The sequence below is a fragment of the Streptopelia decaocto genome, assembly GCF_964273445.1.
Source record: "Streptopelia decaocto genome assembly, chromosome: 13".
Taxonomy (NCBI): Eukaryota; Metazoa; Chordata; class Aves; order Columbiformes; family Columbidae; genus Streptopelia; species Streptopelia decaocto.
In genome coordinates, this window is record NC_138668.1 from 2,723,413 (window position 1) to 2,743,033 (window position 19,621).

At 45.1% G+C, this 19,621-nt stretch overlaps 1 protein-coding gene across 2 annotated transcripts in view; it reads right to left on the reverse strand.

Moving 5' to 3' along the window:
• The window catches only part of TTYH3 (tweety family member 3), a 78,148-nt gene that overhangs the window by 21,315 nt on the left and 37,212 nt on the right, over positions 1-19,621 (reverse strand). For both annotated transcript variants that reach the window (XM_082064148.1, XM_082064147.1), the window contains exons 2-7: positions 17,816-17,985; positions 9,992-10,103; positions 9,144-9,364; positions 8,219-8,314; positions 5,769-5,841; positions 5,363-5,438 (exon numbers count right to left, since the gene is read on the reverse strand). In XM_082064148.1, coding sequence (XP_081920274.1) covers positions 5,363-5,438; positions 5,769-5,841; positions 8,219-8,314; positions 9,144-9,364; positions 9,992-10,103; positions 17,816-17,985 — 748 coding nt within the window. The remainder of the gene's footprint in view (positions 1-5,362; positions 5,439-5,768; positions 5,842-8,218; positions 8,315-9,143; positions 9,365-9,991; positions 10,104-17,815; positions 17,986-19,621) is intronic.

Consider the following 19,621-nt stretch of genomic DNA (forward strand, 5'->3'; position numbering starts at 1 on the left):
TTTATAATTCATTAGCCTACTTTGGGGTGGCTTCCGCCAGCTGCTCCATCTCCCCCCCACCAACTCTTTCTTTGGGATGTCTTACACCCCCCCAGATGAGCCTCTAAACAGCAGTTAGCAAAATCTGAGCCGAAAGGAGGGCAGCAAGAACGGCTTTCTGTGCCTTGCTTTGGGCAGAGCACACAAACGACTGTCCCCAGCTACTGAGCCAAGGAAAGAACTCATAGATCACACTCAATGGCTACAGAAAAATGGATTAAAATCCACCTGTGCTGTGAGAACAGCATCGCAACAGCAATCCACGGCATCACACATGGTGACCTAAAGGAGCTGTGACCTTGTCACCTATTTATTTCAAACCAACAAACCACTAAAGGTTTCTTTTAGGCTTCCACACTGCTACGAAGTTTACATCACCTTTGCAGGTGCATTAAGTTGCATGACCTATTGCTAATACACAGCTCCCCAAACATTTCTTCAGGGCCTTCTGGATCAATCCTGGTGGGCAGATTACAGGTGGGAACTCCTGGTATCATCATAGTTTGCAGCCTGTAAGCCCAGGCTAAAGATTGCTGGTTACAAGTGAAGCGAAAAGCAGTACAGTGCAATAAGTGCTTCCCTTGCCTCACCCTGGAAGGCAGGATCAACAAGGCTTCGCTGCCATAGCACCAGCTTTGCCTGCTGGAGGCTGTCCTGTACACCACCAAATCTCCCATTTCTGTCCAGAAAACAGCTATACTAACCCACCGTTTGCACTCTGCTAACAGCTCCGGGCAACTTCTTTCTGTAATTATTTTTATGATGCATTTTTCTCTCAAGGAAAATTCCTGAAGGTTAGATCTGATATTTGAAGCCAGCCTTTAGGCGCTGTAGTTTATAGGAGAAGGGTTAGGCAGGGTCACATCTGCAGCTGCAGCCATCCTCCTCTTGGTGCACACGCAGTATGGGAACAGAAGGCAAGGAAGGAAACTACCCAAAATGCTTTATTTTTGCAAAGCCTGTTTTTCCTAGAAAGGAAAGCAGAACTGCCTACTAAAGGCAGCTTCAGCTGCTAGAACTCCTTATCACTTCTGCAACCATGGAGACTTACTATTCTCTTCAAAGCTCAGCTGACGTGTGAAAACGGCATTATGCACCTGCCAAAAGGCCGTGAGAAGGTCTGTAGGGTAAAGAGCAACCAGAAAAAAGATCCTCGTTTAAAAAAAATTATCCCCACGCTTAGAACAGATTTTCCCGGCCCTTCTTAATCACTACTTGAGCATTCCCTAAGCAGCTTGCATTTTACATATCCATCCAGACGAGCCTGTCTCTGTGGGTTCAGTCAGAGAAAGCTGAAGTATATTGCCTGTGATGGCAAAGGAAGATGACTCTTTCGGCCAGGTTTTCTTGCCCAGGTAACATGTTTTCCACCAGGAGTTTCATTTCCCTAAGGCAACAGTCTGACAGCAAAGGGAGGTATCTGCATAACATTTATATTTCTCTCATATATGCCACTCTTTACCACTGAAATCAGTCACAGTGAGCCTTCAGCAAAGAGCTCATAGCCTTCCCAAGTGCCCTCCACACAAAGCTTTCTGCTAATCAGGAGTCCATGCAAAACACACAGCAAAACAGCTTTTCAACGCCAACATCAGTTCTTTGGACAAACTCTTTTCTGCGGTGCCCACTGAGCCCAAGCAGTTCCTGTGCAACCACCCCATGCCCTGTGTGAAGTTTTGTCCTGTCCTTACTTCTAGAGAGGAAAGGGAGGTGCTGGGGTGTCAGTCCTCTGGTTCATTCAGCTCTGGGCTTCTAAGATGGGAGTGAATCAGTGAGAGGCCAATTAGGAGGCTGTTCTGCTTCCATCCGAGCAGCCAAGTCTCAGCATCCAGCCCAACCAACCCAGCTGAAACGGAGGTAAAAGGCTCCCTGATCCATCCCCTGAGGTTTGCAGTTCCTTCGGATGAAGCGAATGTCTGTTCACCACTTCTAGTAAGAGAATCTGCAGAAAGCTCTTCCTGTTGTGTAGACAGATTGTGCCTTTTTATTTAATTTTATGCCACTAGTCATCTGATAATAACATAATATCCATGAAAAAGGATGAGACTAGAAGATGGCCTCCTGCTTTGAAAATAAACATCTTGACGGCACCAAGTATTTTTACTAGCAGCAGGAGCCGATTATACAGCCACTGTTCAACTCCATTGGCTTTGTCTCAATTAATGAATACTGGGTGAGTTAGGCACATATATCAGCCTCTTCTGCAAAATGATTTAAGTCTCTCCTTCTCCAGGAAACCTGCATTAAGGCTCTTTGCCCCACATTCCCCCTCCTTTTTTTTTAATGCAGCACATTTTATCTACAAAACAAGGACATCTCCTCTCCAGCTAAAAACATGACAACAATAATAATACACTTAATCAGATTATTCTCAGCTCCATTAATCCTATTTAGATTTGCAAACAGCAATTAATACACAAACAGAAACATTAACACACTAGTTGCCCAGTATCCACAGTTATTTTTCTGTGACAACTACTATCACCACCACCACAGCATTACAAATATGCAAATCTAAATGACTCAGTCCTAGTCTTAAATGCCAGAGCATAGGACTGGGAATATTACAACATATTATATTTAAAAATAACAACTAAAAGCAGTGATTAAAGGCAAAAATTGACTCAACACTGCAAAGCTTCTGAAGATTACTTGTTGGTTCCTACATAATTAAAAAGAAATGGCAGCATCTAGCCCAGCATGGCGCACCCCAGCGCTGGCCACACGCAGACACCCAGGCAAGACTGAAAACACCAGTGGCTTCTTAGCCCAACTTCAGCTCAAGCAACTCCCAAAGTTAACGTGATTACTGCATACATGGTAACTCCCAATGGGTTCTCCTTCCATGGACTCACACCGTCTCAGTCATCTCTTTCCTGAGCTGAAAAATCCCTGGTTGGATACACTATGGTGAAACTAGTTGGACCAGCCTTAAAATGCTTGTGCCTCATCTGTCTGTGCTGCTGTTTATGTTGGAGAGCATCACCCCCAGAGCAGAGGCAGCAAACCGGAGCGTGAAACCTTGTGCTAGAACTGGAAGCCTTCAAACAGGACATCTTCCACCATGGGGACAGCGTGGATGCTGCCCTCCAGCTGTCTGCCACGTCTCCTCGAGCTCATTGCTCTCGTATAAATGGCTCAACCGATCACGAAGCAGCTGCCACAATCTACAGCCAGGGTATTAAGGGATACTGATGCTTATTTCAGATTTTTCAAGATACTTCTGAAGAGCTACTATTGGGATTAAAGTGTGATTGAACAGTTCCACGCTGCAGTCCTCGCATCGTGATTTTCCTTCCTGCTCAGCTGCACGAGACGGTCCCAACATTGGGGACCAAGAGCTATTTCTGTAGCTTCCTGATCATAAACTATGACAGAGCAGTGACAAATCCACATGGGAAGGCAGATCACCTCCCAACCAGCTGCCTCGTGCGACGGCAGGCACAGAAGTTAGACTGATTTCCTTCTGAAAAAAGGAAAAGGCACTCACGAACGCTCCACGGCTGCCTAACAGCAGGGAGCTGACACACCAGCAACCCACGGAAGGGGCCACCCTTCCAACTCAAGCCTGTGATAACACCTGCTCTTCCTCCTCTTCAGAGCTCCGCTTAGACCCATTCACTGTTATTTATGGAGCCTTAACAACTGTTAGAGCTGGCGGTGCTGCTGAACAGAGCCTGATTTCACCCGGGGGAGCCGACTGTCCCTGCCGGGGGAAGCAGGAGGAGGGACAGGAATGTCAGCCCTGCGCTCGCCCTCTGCCTCTAAATGAATGAAGCTGATTAACGAAAAACTGCAGGAGCCAAGCGGGCAAGCACAATTGTAGTGGAGAAGTAGCACAAAGGGGCACTTCTTCAGCTTCCCAGGGTCAATCTAATTGTTCCTAAGCATGCTCCAGAGCTGATTTGGGTTACCAAATTATTACAGCACATAGCTGGCGGTAGCATCAGGTATTTCCCCCTGGCCTCACTGGCCCATTTGCCCCCTTCAACAACTAGGAAACCAGCTTGGCACGTGAAGCCACATCTTTATCACCTTCACAGATGAGAATTTTCATCTTGTGCGGTGTTAAACATTCTTTCTCTTCCCTTATTGCATTTATTTGTTACAAAGAGCTGGCGGGCTCTATCCTCTCCTTCCCAGGAAATCAACAAATAAGGCATTCCAAAAATAAGCAGTAGGGTGGTAATATCAACCTGTATATACTCTTTTATACTACATTGTGCCTCCAGACATAAACATTTCTTATTGCATCCCCAGCCATAACTATATAACCTAAATTCCCTATCAGTTTTTTGCACAGTAAGAGGCAGCATTTGGCTAAGCGCACGGCCATACATTAGATCTTCTGTAGACAAGGCCGAGATTCTCTGTTTCCAGCAAGTAAGAACAAAGGAAAACAAGTGGCTCCTTTTGCAAACCAGTGTCATCGCTTATTGGTGTTTTACCACACACAGAACTATAGAGAGGAACTTTCAGGGGGTGAGAGAAAAGAAAAATTAACTTTGTTAATCAGTACTGAGCCCTGAAAAATATCTTTCCATTTTAACACTTACAGTATCTCTGCCAGCAGGTGCCCAAACACGTTTTTGTTAAGCCACAGTTCTGAAAGCCACTTTTGTCCCCCTAAGATCCAAATTGGAGGCATCTCTCATCTCACCAACCCAGAATCCAACAGTGCTTCAGCTGGATGCCACTGTGATACAGGCACATTGCTTTAAATGGAACAGGGTAACAAAGCAAAATACCGCATTTATAATGGAAAGGGAAATTCATACTTCTCTTTGTAGCTGCTTCCATTTATTTGACCCTTTTAATTAGCTATAAAGAGACTCCTATTTATAGCCAACATTAAGAGAAAAATATATGTATATATTTTGTTGATAACAAATATAAAAATAAGCATTCTAGACAGAGGAATACAGACCCAAGTGTAAGTTTTTAAAATGACAATTCAAACTGCACACTGTTACTGCCACAGTTCTGCCACTTAGAGAGGAGAACAAGACTCAAGACTGCTACATTTAAAGCAAAATAACCCAAGGTCTTCTTGTCTTATCAGTTATTTCCACCTAAGGGTCAACACAGAAATAAGGTTCTCAAGGCTCTTCTGACCAAAAAAAAAGCAAACAAGTGCACTTCTGGTGTATAAATGCTTCTTTGGGAAGGACATTGGTTTTCCAGAGCTCCACACATATGTGCTTTTCCCACTGTATGCAAGCTCCTCTGTTCCCAACGCAGCCTTAAATTCTGAGCCGCTGCCACGCTCCTGTGTGACAGCTGGAGCCGCGGTGCCCCGTGCCAAAGCCATCCCAGCACTTACCAGCACTAAGTACCGCGTTCTCTTCAACCACTTTGGAGACATAAGCATCGGGGTTAATGCAGAAGTCACTGGAGCCCTAGACAGAAGAAAGACAAAAGGGAAAAAAGGAATCTCAAGGAACATCAATAGCAAAGAGCAGTTGAGCCAGGTTAGCATCAGGGAAGCCTCGACTATAGGGGTGTTTCAGATGCTGAAGTCTCATCGTCATGCTCACTAGCGCTGCCTTACACACCCGCTGGAGCGCCAGCACCGAGGAAGCCGGAGCTCCGTACCTTTCATAAATGAAAACTGCTAAGACAGCTACTTAAAACAAGACGCACTATAAAACAAGCAGAATGCAACATTAATCCCCTCTCCAATAAACCTGCAGCAAAGAGTGAAGGGGACTTGGATCAGAGCCACTTACCACAGCGACAGCCAACTCCAGACCCAAGGATCCCCAGCTGACAATCAGGGCAAACACCCCAAGCAAGCAGACCCTGTGGGAGACAGACAGATGGCAGATGTAGAAGCTCTGATTTCAAGCAGATCCTGCCACAAGATGTGTTATTTGGAGTCCAAAGAAATTACCAAAACCAATAAGTTATCAACCACTGTTATCTTCAGATAAACCATCCTATTTTACATGTTGTGGACAGTAGCAACCAGAGAAGTTTATGTCCAGTTTTTGGTTCCCCTGGGTCTGCAGGGGAAGGAAGGAGAAGATGGAAGCAAAGTCTTAACCAGCTTCTAGCAGGGAAACCAAAGGCACAAAGACACAGGGATGGCTGTAGGGGAGGCAGATTAAGAAATAGATAACTACAATCTCATCACTTCCACTATTCCCATTCTGGAGTTTACTTTCCTAGTCCAGAGATATTCAAAGAAAAATTTGCCATATCAAAATAAACACCACAAAAACATACTGATCCAAACAAAATTCAACAAATCCCTCCTGTTTCTACAATAAATGAGGCTGTCAGGTATAAGCACTGCCTGGCTACAGACAGTGGGAGGGAACACTGAGTAGGACACCATCCAAGCTGCATCCAAGCTGCTCTGCCCCAGGAGACGGACAGTCACCTGCAGTCAAACAGCTCGGAGCAACAGTTTAGGCACCTACCACTGCCCTGTGAGTCCATCTCTGCACGGCTTTACAAGTTCTGTTCTGACAGCTGGACCTCATTACCGACAGAAATAGTGGGAAGCGTCTGTTCTCAAGCAGACAGAAGGCGGAGGGGTGACAGAGTGGTGGCCTCGGTGACACTCAGCCAGCACACACCAGCGGAAAAGGCTTTTGCGCTTCTCCAACCAGCACATTAGCTCTTCACCTTTGCTGTCAGTATGAGTGCTAGAGATAAAAAGGCAAAAGTGCTCCTCGGCTCCCTCAGGTATGGGGATGCAGACTAATAAGCTGTTTTATGTATCCGTATCTTCAAAGTAAAGAGATACGGGCTTGCTCTCTCAGGGATGCTTTTTCCTTCAGGCTTTGAAACACAAGTAGGTTCCTCTCAACCACCCCCTGAATAAAACAAAAATCTGTTCATAACCAAGGTATTCTTTATTCAAACTTAGTGCAAAAGCATCTATGTGAGGAAGGGACATATTTTTTTCTGCTACATTTATCTTACTGAAGACTAGAGCTTAAAAACAAAATAAATCCCTCCGTTTACAAATTTATTTTAATTCTGAGTAAAGCCTATGCTGTGAATAGACCTGTGGGTCACCTTGCAGAAGTAATGGAGCTTCAGACTGACCTCTGTGCAGCACTCTGCACTAAGACAGCTAAATACTTTACTATGCTTTTTCCAACTGGATGCAAAAATGATCAGTCATGGATCAGCAAGGTTCTGTGGTTTTATGACATAAGGGCAACACGGCTTGGTGCCTCCAGCTGAGCCTGGTAATCAATTCAATAAGACACGTGTTGTTTTACTTTAAATGAAGATGGCTGGGTCAGTAACTGCTTGCTTGGCTAAAAGATCTAAAGCTGGCATTTCACCATCCTGCTTGGCTGTGGTACACTTGCTTCTTTATGCCACGTGCCCTTTGGGGAATGCCTTAATGCGAACTTCTGGCCAACAGGGAATGAGATTCTAATTTAAACCCTGGGTTTACCATCTGTACAAACACTTGGACTTTTGTCTGTATAACCTGCCAGGTATGGAGTCATCTGGCAAACAATAAATTTGAATACACATTTCAGTTATTAATGGCATCACCATGTACCAGGATAAACTCTTGGCAATGTCAGTTGTCAAACTGTCGCTGTGTTTATGATACCAGTGTCTTTGCCAAATACACCAATCTAAACCAAGCCATAAGATAGGGAAAATAATTATTTTTTGTTTCTTGTAATGGGCATGAGCATGGCAGCATTTGCAGTGCCTTTTAGAAACAGACACATTAATACTGCAGTACCGTGGCAACAAGACTCCTCCTCATAACTGTACAAACCATTGCTTGTTCTCGGTTTAACATCTCTTCAGGTGTGACAGCCAAAGGTAAACAGGAGCAGATCGTGACACAAGATGCACGTTACCAGGTTGTGTAGACACATGCAATGCTTATCACCCGTTAACAAATGCCTTTGCAAATGGGAAGATTATTTTCGAGAGATCTTTTTAAAGCCTGCAGATTTAAGGGAGGGTGCTCACATTGCTCTCTCCCAGCAAACAGAGGCTGCCAGAAGGCAGGTGAGCTCCTTGTCTTTGATGTGAAAGGAATGGACACCATGGACACCAGTACCATCACATTTTATAGTTCAAGAGCCTTCCTGTGAACATCTGGCAACTGACAACAGTCTCGAGGTTTAAAGCAGCAGGCACTTGCCTTCAGCTGACTTCCCTTGTGCATCACCCCTGGGTCAGGACTTACCCCATAAGAATGGCCCTGGAGTTCCTAATGAGCCCAAAGAGCACCAGCAAACAAATCAGGACATTGAACAGGAGCAGGCCCAGGTATCCCAGCCACCTGCAGCAAAGAAAAACACAGTCTGCAAAGGAAAACTGGTGTATAGAAGTCACAGATCAAGAAGGTGATGTGACTTGCAGGAAAAACGTAGCCCTTCTTTTCTTCAAGTAAAAGCCACCACTAATTAATATTCTCCAGAGAGCTCTGGATATTTGCTGTGTCTGGAATCGAGGCAAGTAAAAGCATTTGCACAACATGCCTAGCATACACAGTTGTTGAGAAATGAAATGGCTAATCTAGTTCTAGTGTAAAGTTATATGAAACTGGACAGCACCAGGTGAAGAAGAGGCATTGCAGCTTCTTGAAATTCCTAGGCGTTTGTTAGAAAATGCTTTGGTTGTTTATTTTGTGTGTGTGGATAAAGGCTTTCTTTGTGGAATACAGTTGATGTAATCTTTTATTAAATACGTTTAATACAAAGGAATGTTAGGGTGTGATGTTAAGTTATGGAACTAGTACTGTTTTCTATTCTGTTTAGTTAATGTGTCACACAACTACAATGCACTTATCGGGACAGGAGAGCAGCTATCACTGTGGCTGGTTTTTTCCTCCCCAGAGTGTTAGATTACAAGCTACAGATTTTGTACGATGAGAATAAGTTTCCCTTCAGCTGGCAGTAAACACAGTTAAGAAAAAAAAAGTTGTTGTCATGCATTTTGATTTAAACCGAATGTAACTTTGCTGTAAGAAACAAATCAGCTGGGTGGGCCAACAGCCATCTGCAGTAATATATACAGCCTTTGGCTCAGCCACCCAGAACATGAACATCGTTGTTGTGAAACAGGCCAAAGCAGATGCTACAACCACTACGCCACAGGATGCTACACACCTGTACCAGTCATAGAGGTCAATCTGAATGGCCAGCTCCTCCAGAGACACCTCTTCATTCTTCCAAAAGGGGATCTCAGTTGTTTGCCTGACCAGATCATCCAAGAGACTTTGCAGTTTCTGGACAACATGCAGGTAGTCTGTCTGCTTTGTGAACATCTCCTCCAGGACCAGCAAGTTTGGTTCCACTGTTTGGTTCAGGGCCACTGCAGTATCTAGTACCTGTAGTATAGGAAAGGAAGGAACAAAATAAAAAGGGAGAAGAAAAAATAATGAAACGACAGGAAATCAAGGAAATAAAAGAGGATGCATTCTTACTAGCAAGTCATGGACAGCTTCCAGATTACCAGCCCTCTACTTGAGGAGGCGCAGACTGCTTACCCTTCAAAAGCAACTTATAAGCATCTATAAAGTAGATTGTTTGCACGTAGTCCAGCGATGGCATCTCAGCTGAGCCTTCAGCCATCGGGGTCGTGGTGTGGTATGGTACCATGAAATTAGAGGTTGCACAGGAACAACTGACTGTACTAAAACGATAGATTTTACTAATAGACTTGTATGCTTTGGCCTGCCTCCGCTTCGGGTGTGGAAGAGAGCTGATCAGAGGCTGTTTCTAAACCTCGCAAAGAGAAGATTTCATTTAACAAGGTATGCTTCCTTTGATATTTTTAGAAGAGCTGAAGAAAGCACCACTTCATTAAACAGAAATTTTAGCACATTTCTATAGTCCAAAGACTAACAAAAAAAGAGGACGAGATACAGGCACAGCCAGACTCAAGAGAAGAGGTGCTGAGCAAGCCTGCCCATTACCGCACTCCCCATTTGCTCGCGTGTCTCCCCAGTGCTCACCCGGTCCTGGACACCGGCCACAGTGCGGTTGGCGTGGCGCAGAGAGTACGTCAGCCGGTGGATGCCGTCACTGGTCTCCCCATTCCCGTAGAAGCCAACAGCTATTCCAGCGCTGCAGAGAAAGCGAGCAAGAAAGGGTACACTCAGAGCTAAAAGGCCAGCTATACATGTCCAGCCTACCTCCACTGCACCCTTCCCAGCCACATCAGCGTTTTCTACAGCCGTGTGCCTCCACAAAGCGTAGCTGGGGTAGTCACGCTCCTCAGCGACCACTAAAAATCTCACCTGGAAACATTCGCCTGTTTTTTTCACACAGCCACCAATTCTCTGTATAGCGTCCACGTGACAAACAGCAGAACACCATTCCCTTCTCAGTATGCATTTATGGTACAGTAATGAAAATCTGTTAGAGAACTGTTAGAGAGTTCATATCTAGCCATGGGCAACCAGAAATCCAGGCAGCCAAGCAGCTCTCCAGTGGCTCCTGCAAGAGCTACCATTGCTACATCAGGAGACATGTGCCTGGACACGAAATACAGATTGGTTTATTGTATTTTTTTTTGACAAGCAGGACACAAAGAGCTTGCATTAACTACATGCCTGTGGTTCCACTAGATGCATTACCCATGCCCTCTTCTCTACACAGTGAAATATCTACGAACATTATCTATCTTGATTTATCTTCCCATTAGAAGCATTTGTGTTGCACTGATTTACAGTACTGGGAAGGAAGGCTTACTAACTCACTGGGACAAAAGGCTTATTTATTTTTAAAGCAAGAGAATTTCAAGCTTGCAGACACAATTCAACTCCAGCTGCTTAGCAAATTACCACCCATCAGCTGATTTGCCATAACTGTCCATACGTATCAGTCTGCCCCAATTATAAAGTAAACCATATTAGCTTAAGCCTCACTTAAAGGAGGAAGATGCTGTAGATGAGTTGCAACCTGGAGATTATCTCAGGCAAGTCAGTGATATCTCCTTCTATTAAGACACTGTTGCGGGAACTCACAGCTCTTCCTACCAAACCTATTTCTTTCCAATAACAGAGGAGGAAAAAACTTGTGAAGGGGTCACACAACTAAACTCAGGGCAAACAAACATTACCAAGATATAGATTTCTTATTCTCAATTCATATTTCGCTTCAGAACACCCAGAATCTTTTCTGCGAAGGTTCTCAAGACATCAAGGTTGTGTTTGTGGTAGTGGAAGGGAAGGGGGTGGTTCTGGTGTAAATCTAAAGTTATTCTGGCTGAAACATTTTGTTTCTTCACAACGGCTCTGCATTTTGGTTATAGCGGGTTGGTTTGGAGGAGGAATAAAAGAGGAAGGAAACAAGGCAAACAACAGCTTTCAGAACAAGTAAGCACAGTGCCTTTGTCTAACTGCAAGGGTCACTAGAGGACATTCACCACCATCACCACCCGGCTAGGAAAGGAACCTGAGCAGGCAGGCCAGAGTGGCTTTGTCTAGATAACCCACCCTTGCACAGATTTGCTCTGGCACATACATCAGCCTGTTTCTGCCCTCACTCCTCTGCTGCAGGAAGGTGGGATCCATCCCTCCTTTCCTGGGCTCATCCCCTCCCGAAAGAGGGAGCAGAACAATAGAGTTCACCTGGTTGCACTTCTGCTTTCTCTTCATACATACAAGAAAAGGAAACAAAGATCACGCACTGGAAGCAGATCCACACTGAAAAAATCTGTGTCAGCCTCATGCTTTTTCCAACAGTTGAATCTCCATAAATTATAGAGAGCTTGGCCCATAAAAGCCGCAGCTGAAGAGTCTTCCAGGGACAGAAGGCAGCCTACGTCATCTACAGAAAGAGAGGCACCAGGTATGTACCTCCTAATATTTAGTGTTAACACAGAAAATCAGCCTCTTTCTTCATTAATACCATTCCTCAAACACTTTCCTAATGCAAACAATGCTAATAATTAGAGAAAAGCCCTCTGCACTCCTCCCTGGTTGCAGCTATTATCAGAGCTTGATAACACACGCCTAGGATGCACGGGGGTGGAAGGGATAAAAAAGGCGCACACATGCCTCCCTCCGAACTAGAGAGATTACAGATCCAGAGCCATGCCCAGGATAAGACAGCTCAGCATCCCATTGCAGCTATTACAGACCTTTGGCTTGAATTTCCCCTTGTCTTATCAGAGCAAAGGATTTTAGACAGACCCTTTCACTCTCCTGAGCAGCAGAAAACTTCAGCAGTTGTTTCTACTGTAGACACCAAATAAATTCCAGAACATTCTTGACACTGAAGTGTGCATCTGCCCCCTTTAATTGGTGAGCAATTTTTATTCAGCCTGTTACAGCTACTAGAAGCCTATTCTTTCAGCAAAGGCTTGGTAAAGTGCCCAAACCCTGCTGCTCGGCTCTCAGGATTCCCAGCACAGTAGTGCTGTTTTGGTGGAAAAGGCTCAGAAACAGCACTCTGAAGTAGCAGCAGTCATCTTGTCCTTAAAGATGCAGCACAGCCAGGTGCATTAGCCAGTTTACTCACAGGTACTCTTTATGAAGTGCTAGCAACTACAGGAAAGTGATTTTAAACTTGTTTCCCCGTTCAAGGCCGTCATGCTCATAGGCTCCCGACCCAGCCCTGCGTGACCCACGGCTTCAGCTGCCCTCAACCCTCCAGGCACAGCCAAAGAAATCACTAGAGCGACAGGAATTGGGATAAAAGCCATTTAATTCAAGTAATTCCTTTAGACATGCGTATCACACATTCAATGAAACTGCACATAAAGCATTAATTATTCCATCGCTGCCCAGCAAAAGCCAGCTCCGCATTCACACCCTGTGCTAGCAAGAGCCACTTACGTAGCTGTTCCTCCTTCTCAGAGCAAGCTGTATGGTTTGGTGGAAGTTCCCCCTCCTATTATGTTGGAGAGGGAAGGAAACCATCCCAAAAGCCAGGCTGGGGGCAGTTGCCCGGACCCGCTGTGCCTGTGGAGCTAAAGTGGGGGAACTGCCATGGGGGAAGAGCAGAGAAGCACGGCTGTTTAGTTTTCTGTTTGCATTTGGCTTCGTCTAAATCCAACTGTTGTTTCAAATCCCTGCCTACACACACTGGTATAAGTTGCTATTGTTTAAAGCAGATTTAAGGATTTGCGCTAGTTTTTAACTTTTATTTGGTTAAAGGGAAACAGAGGGGTTCGTTCTATTTAAGTGCGTTCTTTTAAAGTAAAAATAGATCAACTCATCTTAACCCAACAGTGTAAGGTCCTCGAGGTCAGGGCAGATCATATGGCTCCTCGCACAAACCCCGAGAGGCTCTGGAGCAGATCTGCCCCCAGTACAGGGTGACAAATCAGCCCCAGTGGGGACGTCTGCCTTTCCGTCACGCCGTGTGGACACCAGAACGGCACTCCTGAATGACAGCTTTCTTCCACCCTCTGGAAGATACTCCAACGCATTTTCAGCACTTCCATAGGAAAGTCATCTCCACTGCTGCTATTTTTGCTTCTGTCACACTCCCCTGCACACACACACTTTTCTCCTCCCGAATCCACACCGTCCCATCCCCAGTTCTTTCTCCCAAACCCACCTTTGTCAGTCTCCCGTCCCCTCCACTAACCCCACCTCTCCCCACCTTCCTTCTCACTCACATTTTTTGAATAAAAACCTTAAAGAAATTGATCTTCCGAGCTCTTTGGGCCAGGTTTGGTCCCTGCTTCACAAAAAAGTTGTGGACAGGAAAGGGTCCAGAGCAGGGTCACAAAGGTGATCAAAGGACTGGGAAGCCACCGTGCAAGAAAAGGCTGAGACAAGTGGGCTTTCCTGTCTTCAGAAAAGGATGCTGAAGGTAGACCTCAGCACCATGCTCCAGTATCGGAAGGGTGGCTACAGAGAAGATGGAGACTCCCTTTTTACTTGGAAAAAAACAAGTGGTAACGAGTACAAGTTACTCCTGAGGAGATTCCGATTGCACACAAGAGGGAAATTTTTCATTATGAGAACAATCAGCCGCTGGAATTATCTCCCCTGGGAAGTGGTGGATCCCCCAACATTGGACACTTTGAAGATTCAGCCGGACAGGGTGCTGGGCCAGCTTGTCTAAGCTGTGCTTTTGCCAAGAAAGGATGGATCCTTGAGGTCCCTTCCAAGCCGGTATTCTATGATTCCATGATGATGCTATGATTTTAAAAGCTGTTCCTGCTGTTCAATACTGCATTTAAAAAGCCACTTGGGTACACAGTTTTGGAAACCCACTTAAGTCAAGAAAACACTGCACTCCTGAGATTAACACTATCGTCACTGGTGCACACCCACAGAAACACAGTAGAGACAGTACACTATACCAGCTCTTTGAAGAATTATATGAGACAGAAGAGCAGCATGCCATGATTTCTATGTATTCCTACAGGTACAACAGTAGGATTTAAAATACTGCAGGTTGCGTACATACTCTTCAGTATCATTCTTCATCAAGACTCAAGAAGTTCAAGTCTGGAGCACAGCTTTCCTGGTGTGTCTATGCAAGAGTCATGTGGGCTTAGGACATCCCTTGATTAAACAAAAAATCCTCCAAAAAGCAAACAAACAACAACCAAAAAACCACAACAATGACAACAAAACAAACGAACAAACAACAACAACAAAAAACACACCACAAAAAAACCCACACAGAAAAGAAAAAATCAAGTGTAATTCCAAATTATCTTGCAATGTGACCTGCAAAAGAAATGTTTTCTGGATCATACAAGGTATACATGAATAGCAGAGTGTTAATCTGACACAGAGAGCATATACATGTCTTCTGGTGGAGAGATCCTCCTGTTGTAATACCCACACAGACACAGTGAAAACCCCTCTGGGTATCCAGTCACCAGTCTGAAAAGATGAACACTAGCCATTCCCATCACATCCTTAGAAATGAATAATCTAACTACACCGAGTCATCTTTAATTACAGGAACTTCATAAGGAGAGCCCTTTTTAGACTTCGCGTTCTCAGGAGGAATGTTAATTTGTCTGCCTAATTACCACCTTGCACTTTCGCACTAAGGGAAAGTGCTATTACTGGCACTTAAGAAAGCAAGTTTTCACCATCTATTTGTACCCTTTTTTTGCAGGTACCTTCTTCATGAAGCCTCCTACCCACCTTTGGAGCTGAACTCCCTTCTGGGAGAGTCAGGGTCATCTAACTGGTGGATGAAATGATGAGAAAGGACTAGAAATGAACTAAGTATTCAAGGAATAATCTAGGCAAATCACTCCTGCAGCTTTGTGGCTAGAGAGACTGGGAAGACTCATTAGAGAGACATTTTGCTGGAGAGCTCCTGCTAACCCGTTATGCCTTCTGCTGGCTCAGCAGGAAATATCAAGTCATTAGGAAATGGGGACCCATAGCACTCAGCAGGATTCACAGCACAAACAGCCCTCTGCGATTAAGTCTACCTAGATAACCACCTACTAGACACAGCTGGACTTAACCAGAGTCAACTAGTTCCCAGCGAGGAAGACAACAGTCCACTTCATGGTACTCGGACAGACCAGCTGCTGTTTGGAATCTCGCTGCTCCACCACCCAAGCTTTCCCCTGCAGAGAATGGTGCAAACCAGGTCAGCCTGCTGACAAAGACATTCAGAACAGCCCTGTTCTCCATCACTCTGAAACCTAACAGCATCAGTCTGGCACTTCTGTTATGTGTAATGCACAGCCAGGACAGGATAGATCCAGTGGACTAATCTTTAACTGTGGGTATCTAAGTGGGACCTCCTGCTAGCACTGATTAGCTTCCTTGCATTCCAGAAGCCGTGTCTGCATTCCCAGCCAGGTGCTGAGCACAGAGTGCCATGAGGCACCAGTTCGAGCGCACGTTTGTGTCCATCTGCTCCAAGATGGGCCACAAAACTGACCGTGGCTTTGCAGGAGAGTGGGCAGCACTCATCACAATGGTACCGACCTGCTCAAGCATGCCAACTTCAGAGTGCAAATTTAAAACTTAATTTAAAAGGTCAAGACAAATACTCATCCAATACCACTGCAGATTCAGGCAGAATCTTAGTTTTAAGGATACTCCTGCATTTAATATTTGCAAAAACAAATATTACATTAGGGCTGAAAACCAATGGTTCAGACTTTGAGGAAGCCTAAGCAGTTTTCCAGCTTGCAGACTTGACTGGTAGTCACATCAAGTTTTCTGGAGTTCGTATGCTGACCTTCCATCTTTAAATTATTTCATACATGCTGCGGAATATGTGCAGAATACCTCCTTCTCACCCTTTCTACAATTAAAACCAAACACAAGTACCATGCTCTGCAGCAGCTGCCTTGGACACGTATGCTGTGTAACAACAGCCTGTAGCAGCAGCACAACTATAAATAGCACCAGCTAGAGCTTCTGTAAGAAAGGGTTAGGACCACAGCACCTTCAGTGGATTGGAATGGATGCAGCTGAAGCTCTTGAGATCACTAAAAAGAGAGGTGACTGATGCTGAGATTACTTCTTTGCAAGTTGTTTTCTGGTTTGCCTTTCCATTCCTGGCACCTATTTGCATCCAGAAAAGCACGGACGAGCTTCCTGCAAAGACGGCAGCATTTGCTAGTGCACTAGCTCTCCTCAACACTGAGCCCCTGCCTCTACAAGCAAATCCATCCCCAGCTGCTAAACTCACAACATAATGCCTGCTCTGCAGTGTTTGTTCCAGTACTTCAGGGGGTTTCTATTCTCTGAAGTATACATCTCGAAAGAGCAAATACACAAATGCATTAGAAGCACCGTCTAGCCCTTGAACAGCTAAGCCTGGCCTTCAAGGAACACACTGGCCTCTAGAAAGATCACATACCAGATCCACCACCCATCAGCAGGTCAATGCAGAAAGTGAGCCATGAGACACCGCAAAATACAATTGTCTCATCTCCTTTCTGAACAGGGGACTGCTCCAAGACCTGCTGAGGGGCAACAAAGACCACCTGGAGCCTTGGGGAAGAGCAGATGATGCTTGAAATTGGTAAGAAATGCAGTGCTCAACCTCAGGGCACATATCCATAGAGCTCAGAGTAGTCATTCTGCCCAAATCAAAGCAAACTGAGTACATAGTTCCTTCCAGAGGTTGGCAAATATGCCTCCGCTTTCAGATGCCCCGTCATTAGCTTCCTAGGAAACGGGATCCTCATCTGAGTTGATGGGGGGTGGGGAAGAAAATAGAAAACAAAATGTAAATTCTTTCCTTTTAACTTCTTCTGCCCATGTTCCACAAATTACTTATTACTTTTTTCTTTTCACCTCACCTCCAAAAGCTTTCTGTTGCTCAGTCATAACACAACATGTTGCTGACACCAGCAGCATTACTAGCAACCCTTGGAGATGGCACATTAGCAGATAATGAAATGCAGCACTGTCTTACACAGGCTGCAAAATCTGAACATCCACTCCAGTCAAATACCAACACCTCCAAACCCAAAAGAACAATCTGTGCCTCTTTCTTCCTAATCTACTCGCCCACGTAGTCATTCTTCTTGGACACCAGATTCTAAGAAATCTCCATCTAGACCCGACAAATATTTCAACTGTATCCATCCTATTTAAGCGATAAGCTTCCGAGGACGCAGTGTCCTTGATTTACCACTTGCAAAGTATCAAAGAGCAGGACATTAGCTATTCCTTTTTCCATTGCTCAAACCATTAGGCAGTCCAGCAAGTGGTAGAAAGAAAATACATTACTGATATCCAAAACATACATATACCAAGTGGAAAGAGGGATTACTACCAACATCGACCACCCACAGACACAGTGCGAAAACGCACGCACAGGATACACCTCCCCAAGCGTTAATAACAGCGAGGATCCCTTTGAGGCATTGGCCGTACCTGCACACCAGGGTGGCGATGATGACGCACCATGCCGTACAGCAGCAGTCGGCATTGAGATGTTCTTCGCTCTTCCGATGGCGGCAACACAGCCAGAACGAGTAGAAGAGGAGGAAGAGCAGGTCCAGAGCGAGGCAGGAGAGCGCGATGCCGCCCAACAGCAACAGGGCCTGTGGGAAACACAGACGGCGTCACGTCCGACCAGGGCACGGCCATAGCGCGGGACGTGAATCGGGCCCGGGTGTCTGAGGGCTCTGCACTAAGACAGACCTTGAAAACAAGATGGTTTGTGGGTTTTTTATACATGTTTTTTCAATAGAAACAGGAGATTTTTAGCCCGCTTTCTCCCCTCCCTGCATCCAACTCAATGAAACCATGTTCTGTACCTAAGCTGAGCCATTTTGGCTGTTTCCTCTTTACTCCTGATCAGGGGTCAGCAGATTTAAAGAAAAATAAAATTTAATTAAAAAAATAGTTCAGCCAGCTGCCTCTACCCGTGCAGTTCTTTAATCTTCATGAATAAATATGCAGGCTTATTCATTAGAAATCCAAGTGCATGAGTGGGTTTGAAAGGGGGTGGAATTTATTATACATGCATGAGATTGACTTTTAAAAAATGAATCCCCATGTAATGCTTCTGTTCAAGGTAGACCTAGAATAACTGTTAAACCCCTTCATATACTATCCACGTATATAGGTACAACAAGAGCGGATGGTACAGACACACTGGCTTGGAGCCGTCACATGCTGAATTCTTGTGTTATACCTGTTTCTAGTCAGATGTTCCTGGGAGAAGGGGGAAGCAATGTTTAACTCCATTCTAATTTACTTTTATTCAGAAAATCCTGGCCAGGACCCAAAAATGCAAATCAATTTTGTGAAATAAAATAAAAAATAATTAAAAACTCCATTCTAGCACCAAACTCAGCCACACTTTCCCACATGAATGAATGAAGTATTTTATCCAGAAACTGGCTTGTATAAACCCTTGGTAGTGGTGACAAATGCAAACTTATTAGAAATTACTTCAATATCTGGAAAGGGCCTAAGTCACCTACCGCTGCTCCAATATTGAGACGGCAGACATAGATCTGTATCAGCAAACCTGAAACAAGGGTTTGGGGCTTGGTTTTTTTAAAATCAGTAACTTTTCCTCCCCGTGTAGAAACCCCTTAAAGAACATTTATACGCTTCCTTCTAATCGAAACAATAATTTCCTCCTGAACAAAAAAAACCAACCAAAACAAAGAATGCTGTGATTAAAGTACAACTCCCAACAAAACTGGCGACTGTTTCTAACAGGATCTGGTAGTAACTTGCTCTTTGTAGACTTTTCTTCCCCATCTTTCCCCACATCTGCTCCCCAGGTACTCCCAGCTGAGGAGTTATCCTGGCAAACTATACGAACCACACAATGTACTTTCCAGCCAAGCAAACGTCAGCGTGTATGGGCTATAGGGCCCATACATATCAAGATTCACGCCAGTTAAACCAAACAGCAGCATCGCAGAGACTCCACGTCGCCGTGGAGCTGCTTTCCCAGCCTTCGGAAACCCACCCAGCGCACCGCGATGGGGGGACATGGCAGGCGCTGCCTTCCCAAAATAAACAGCCAAAACCCAGGCCTGTTGTAGAAAGCGAATTTTGGGATCTTTCACAGAGCAGAGTGGGGGTGGAAGGGAAAAAGCCCTCTCCCCCTTTCCCAGGATTGCACCAGATGGTGTGCGCGCCGTTTGAGCTCCTGAGCAGAAAGGGGCCTTCGAGAGGGAAGCTGCGCTCGGAGCCCCACGTTCTCCCACTTCTGAC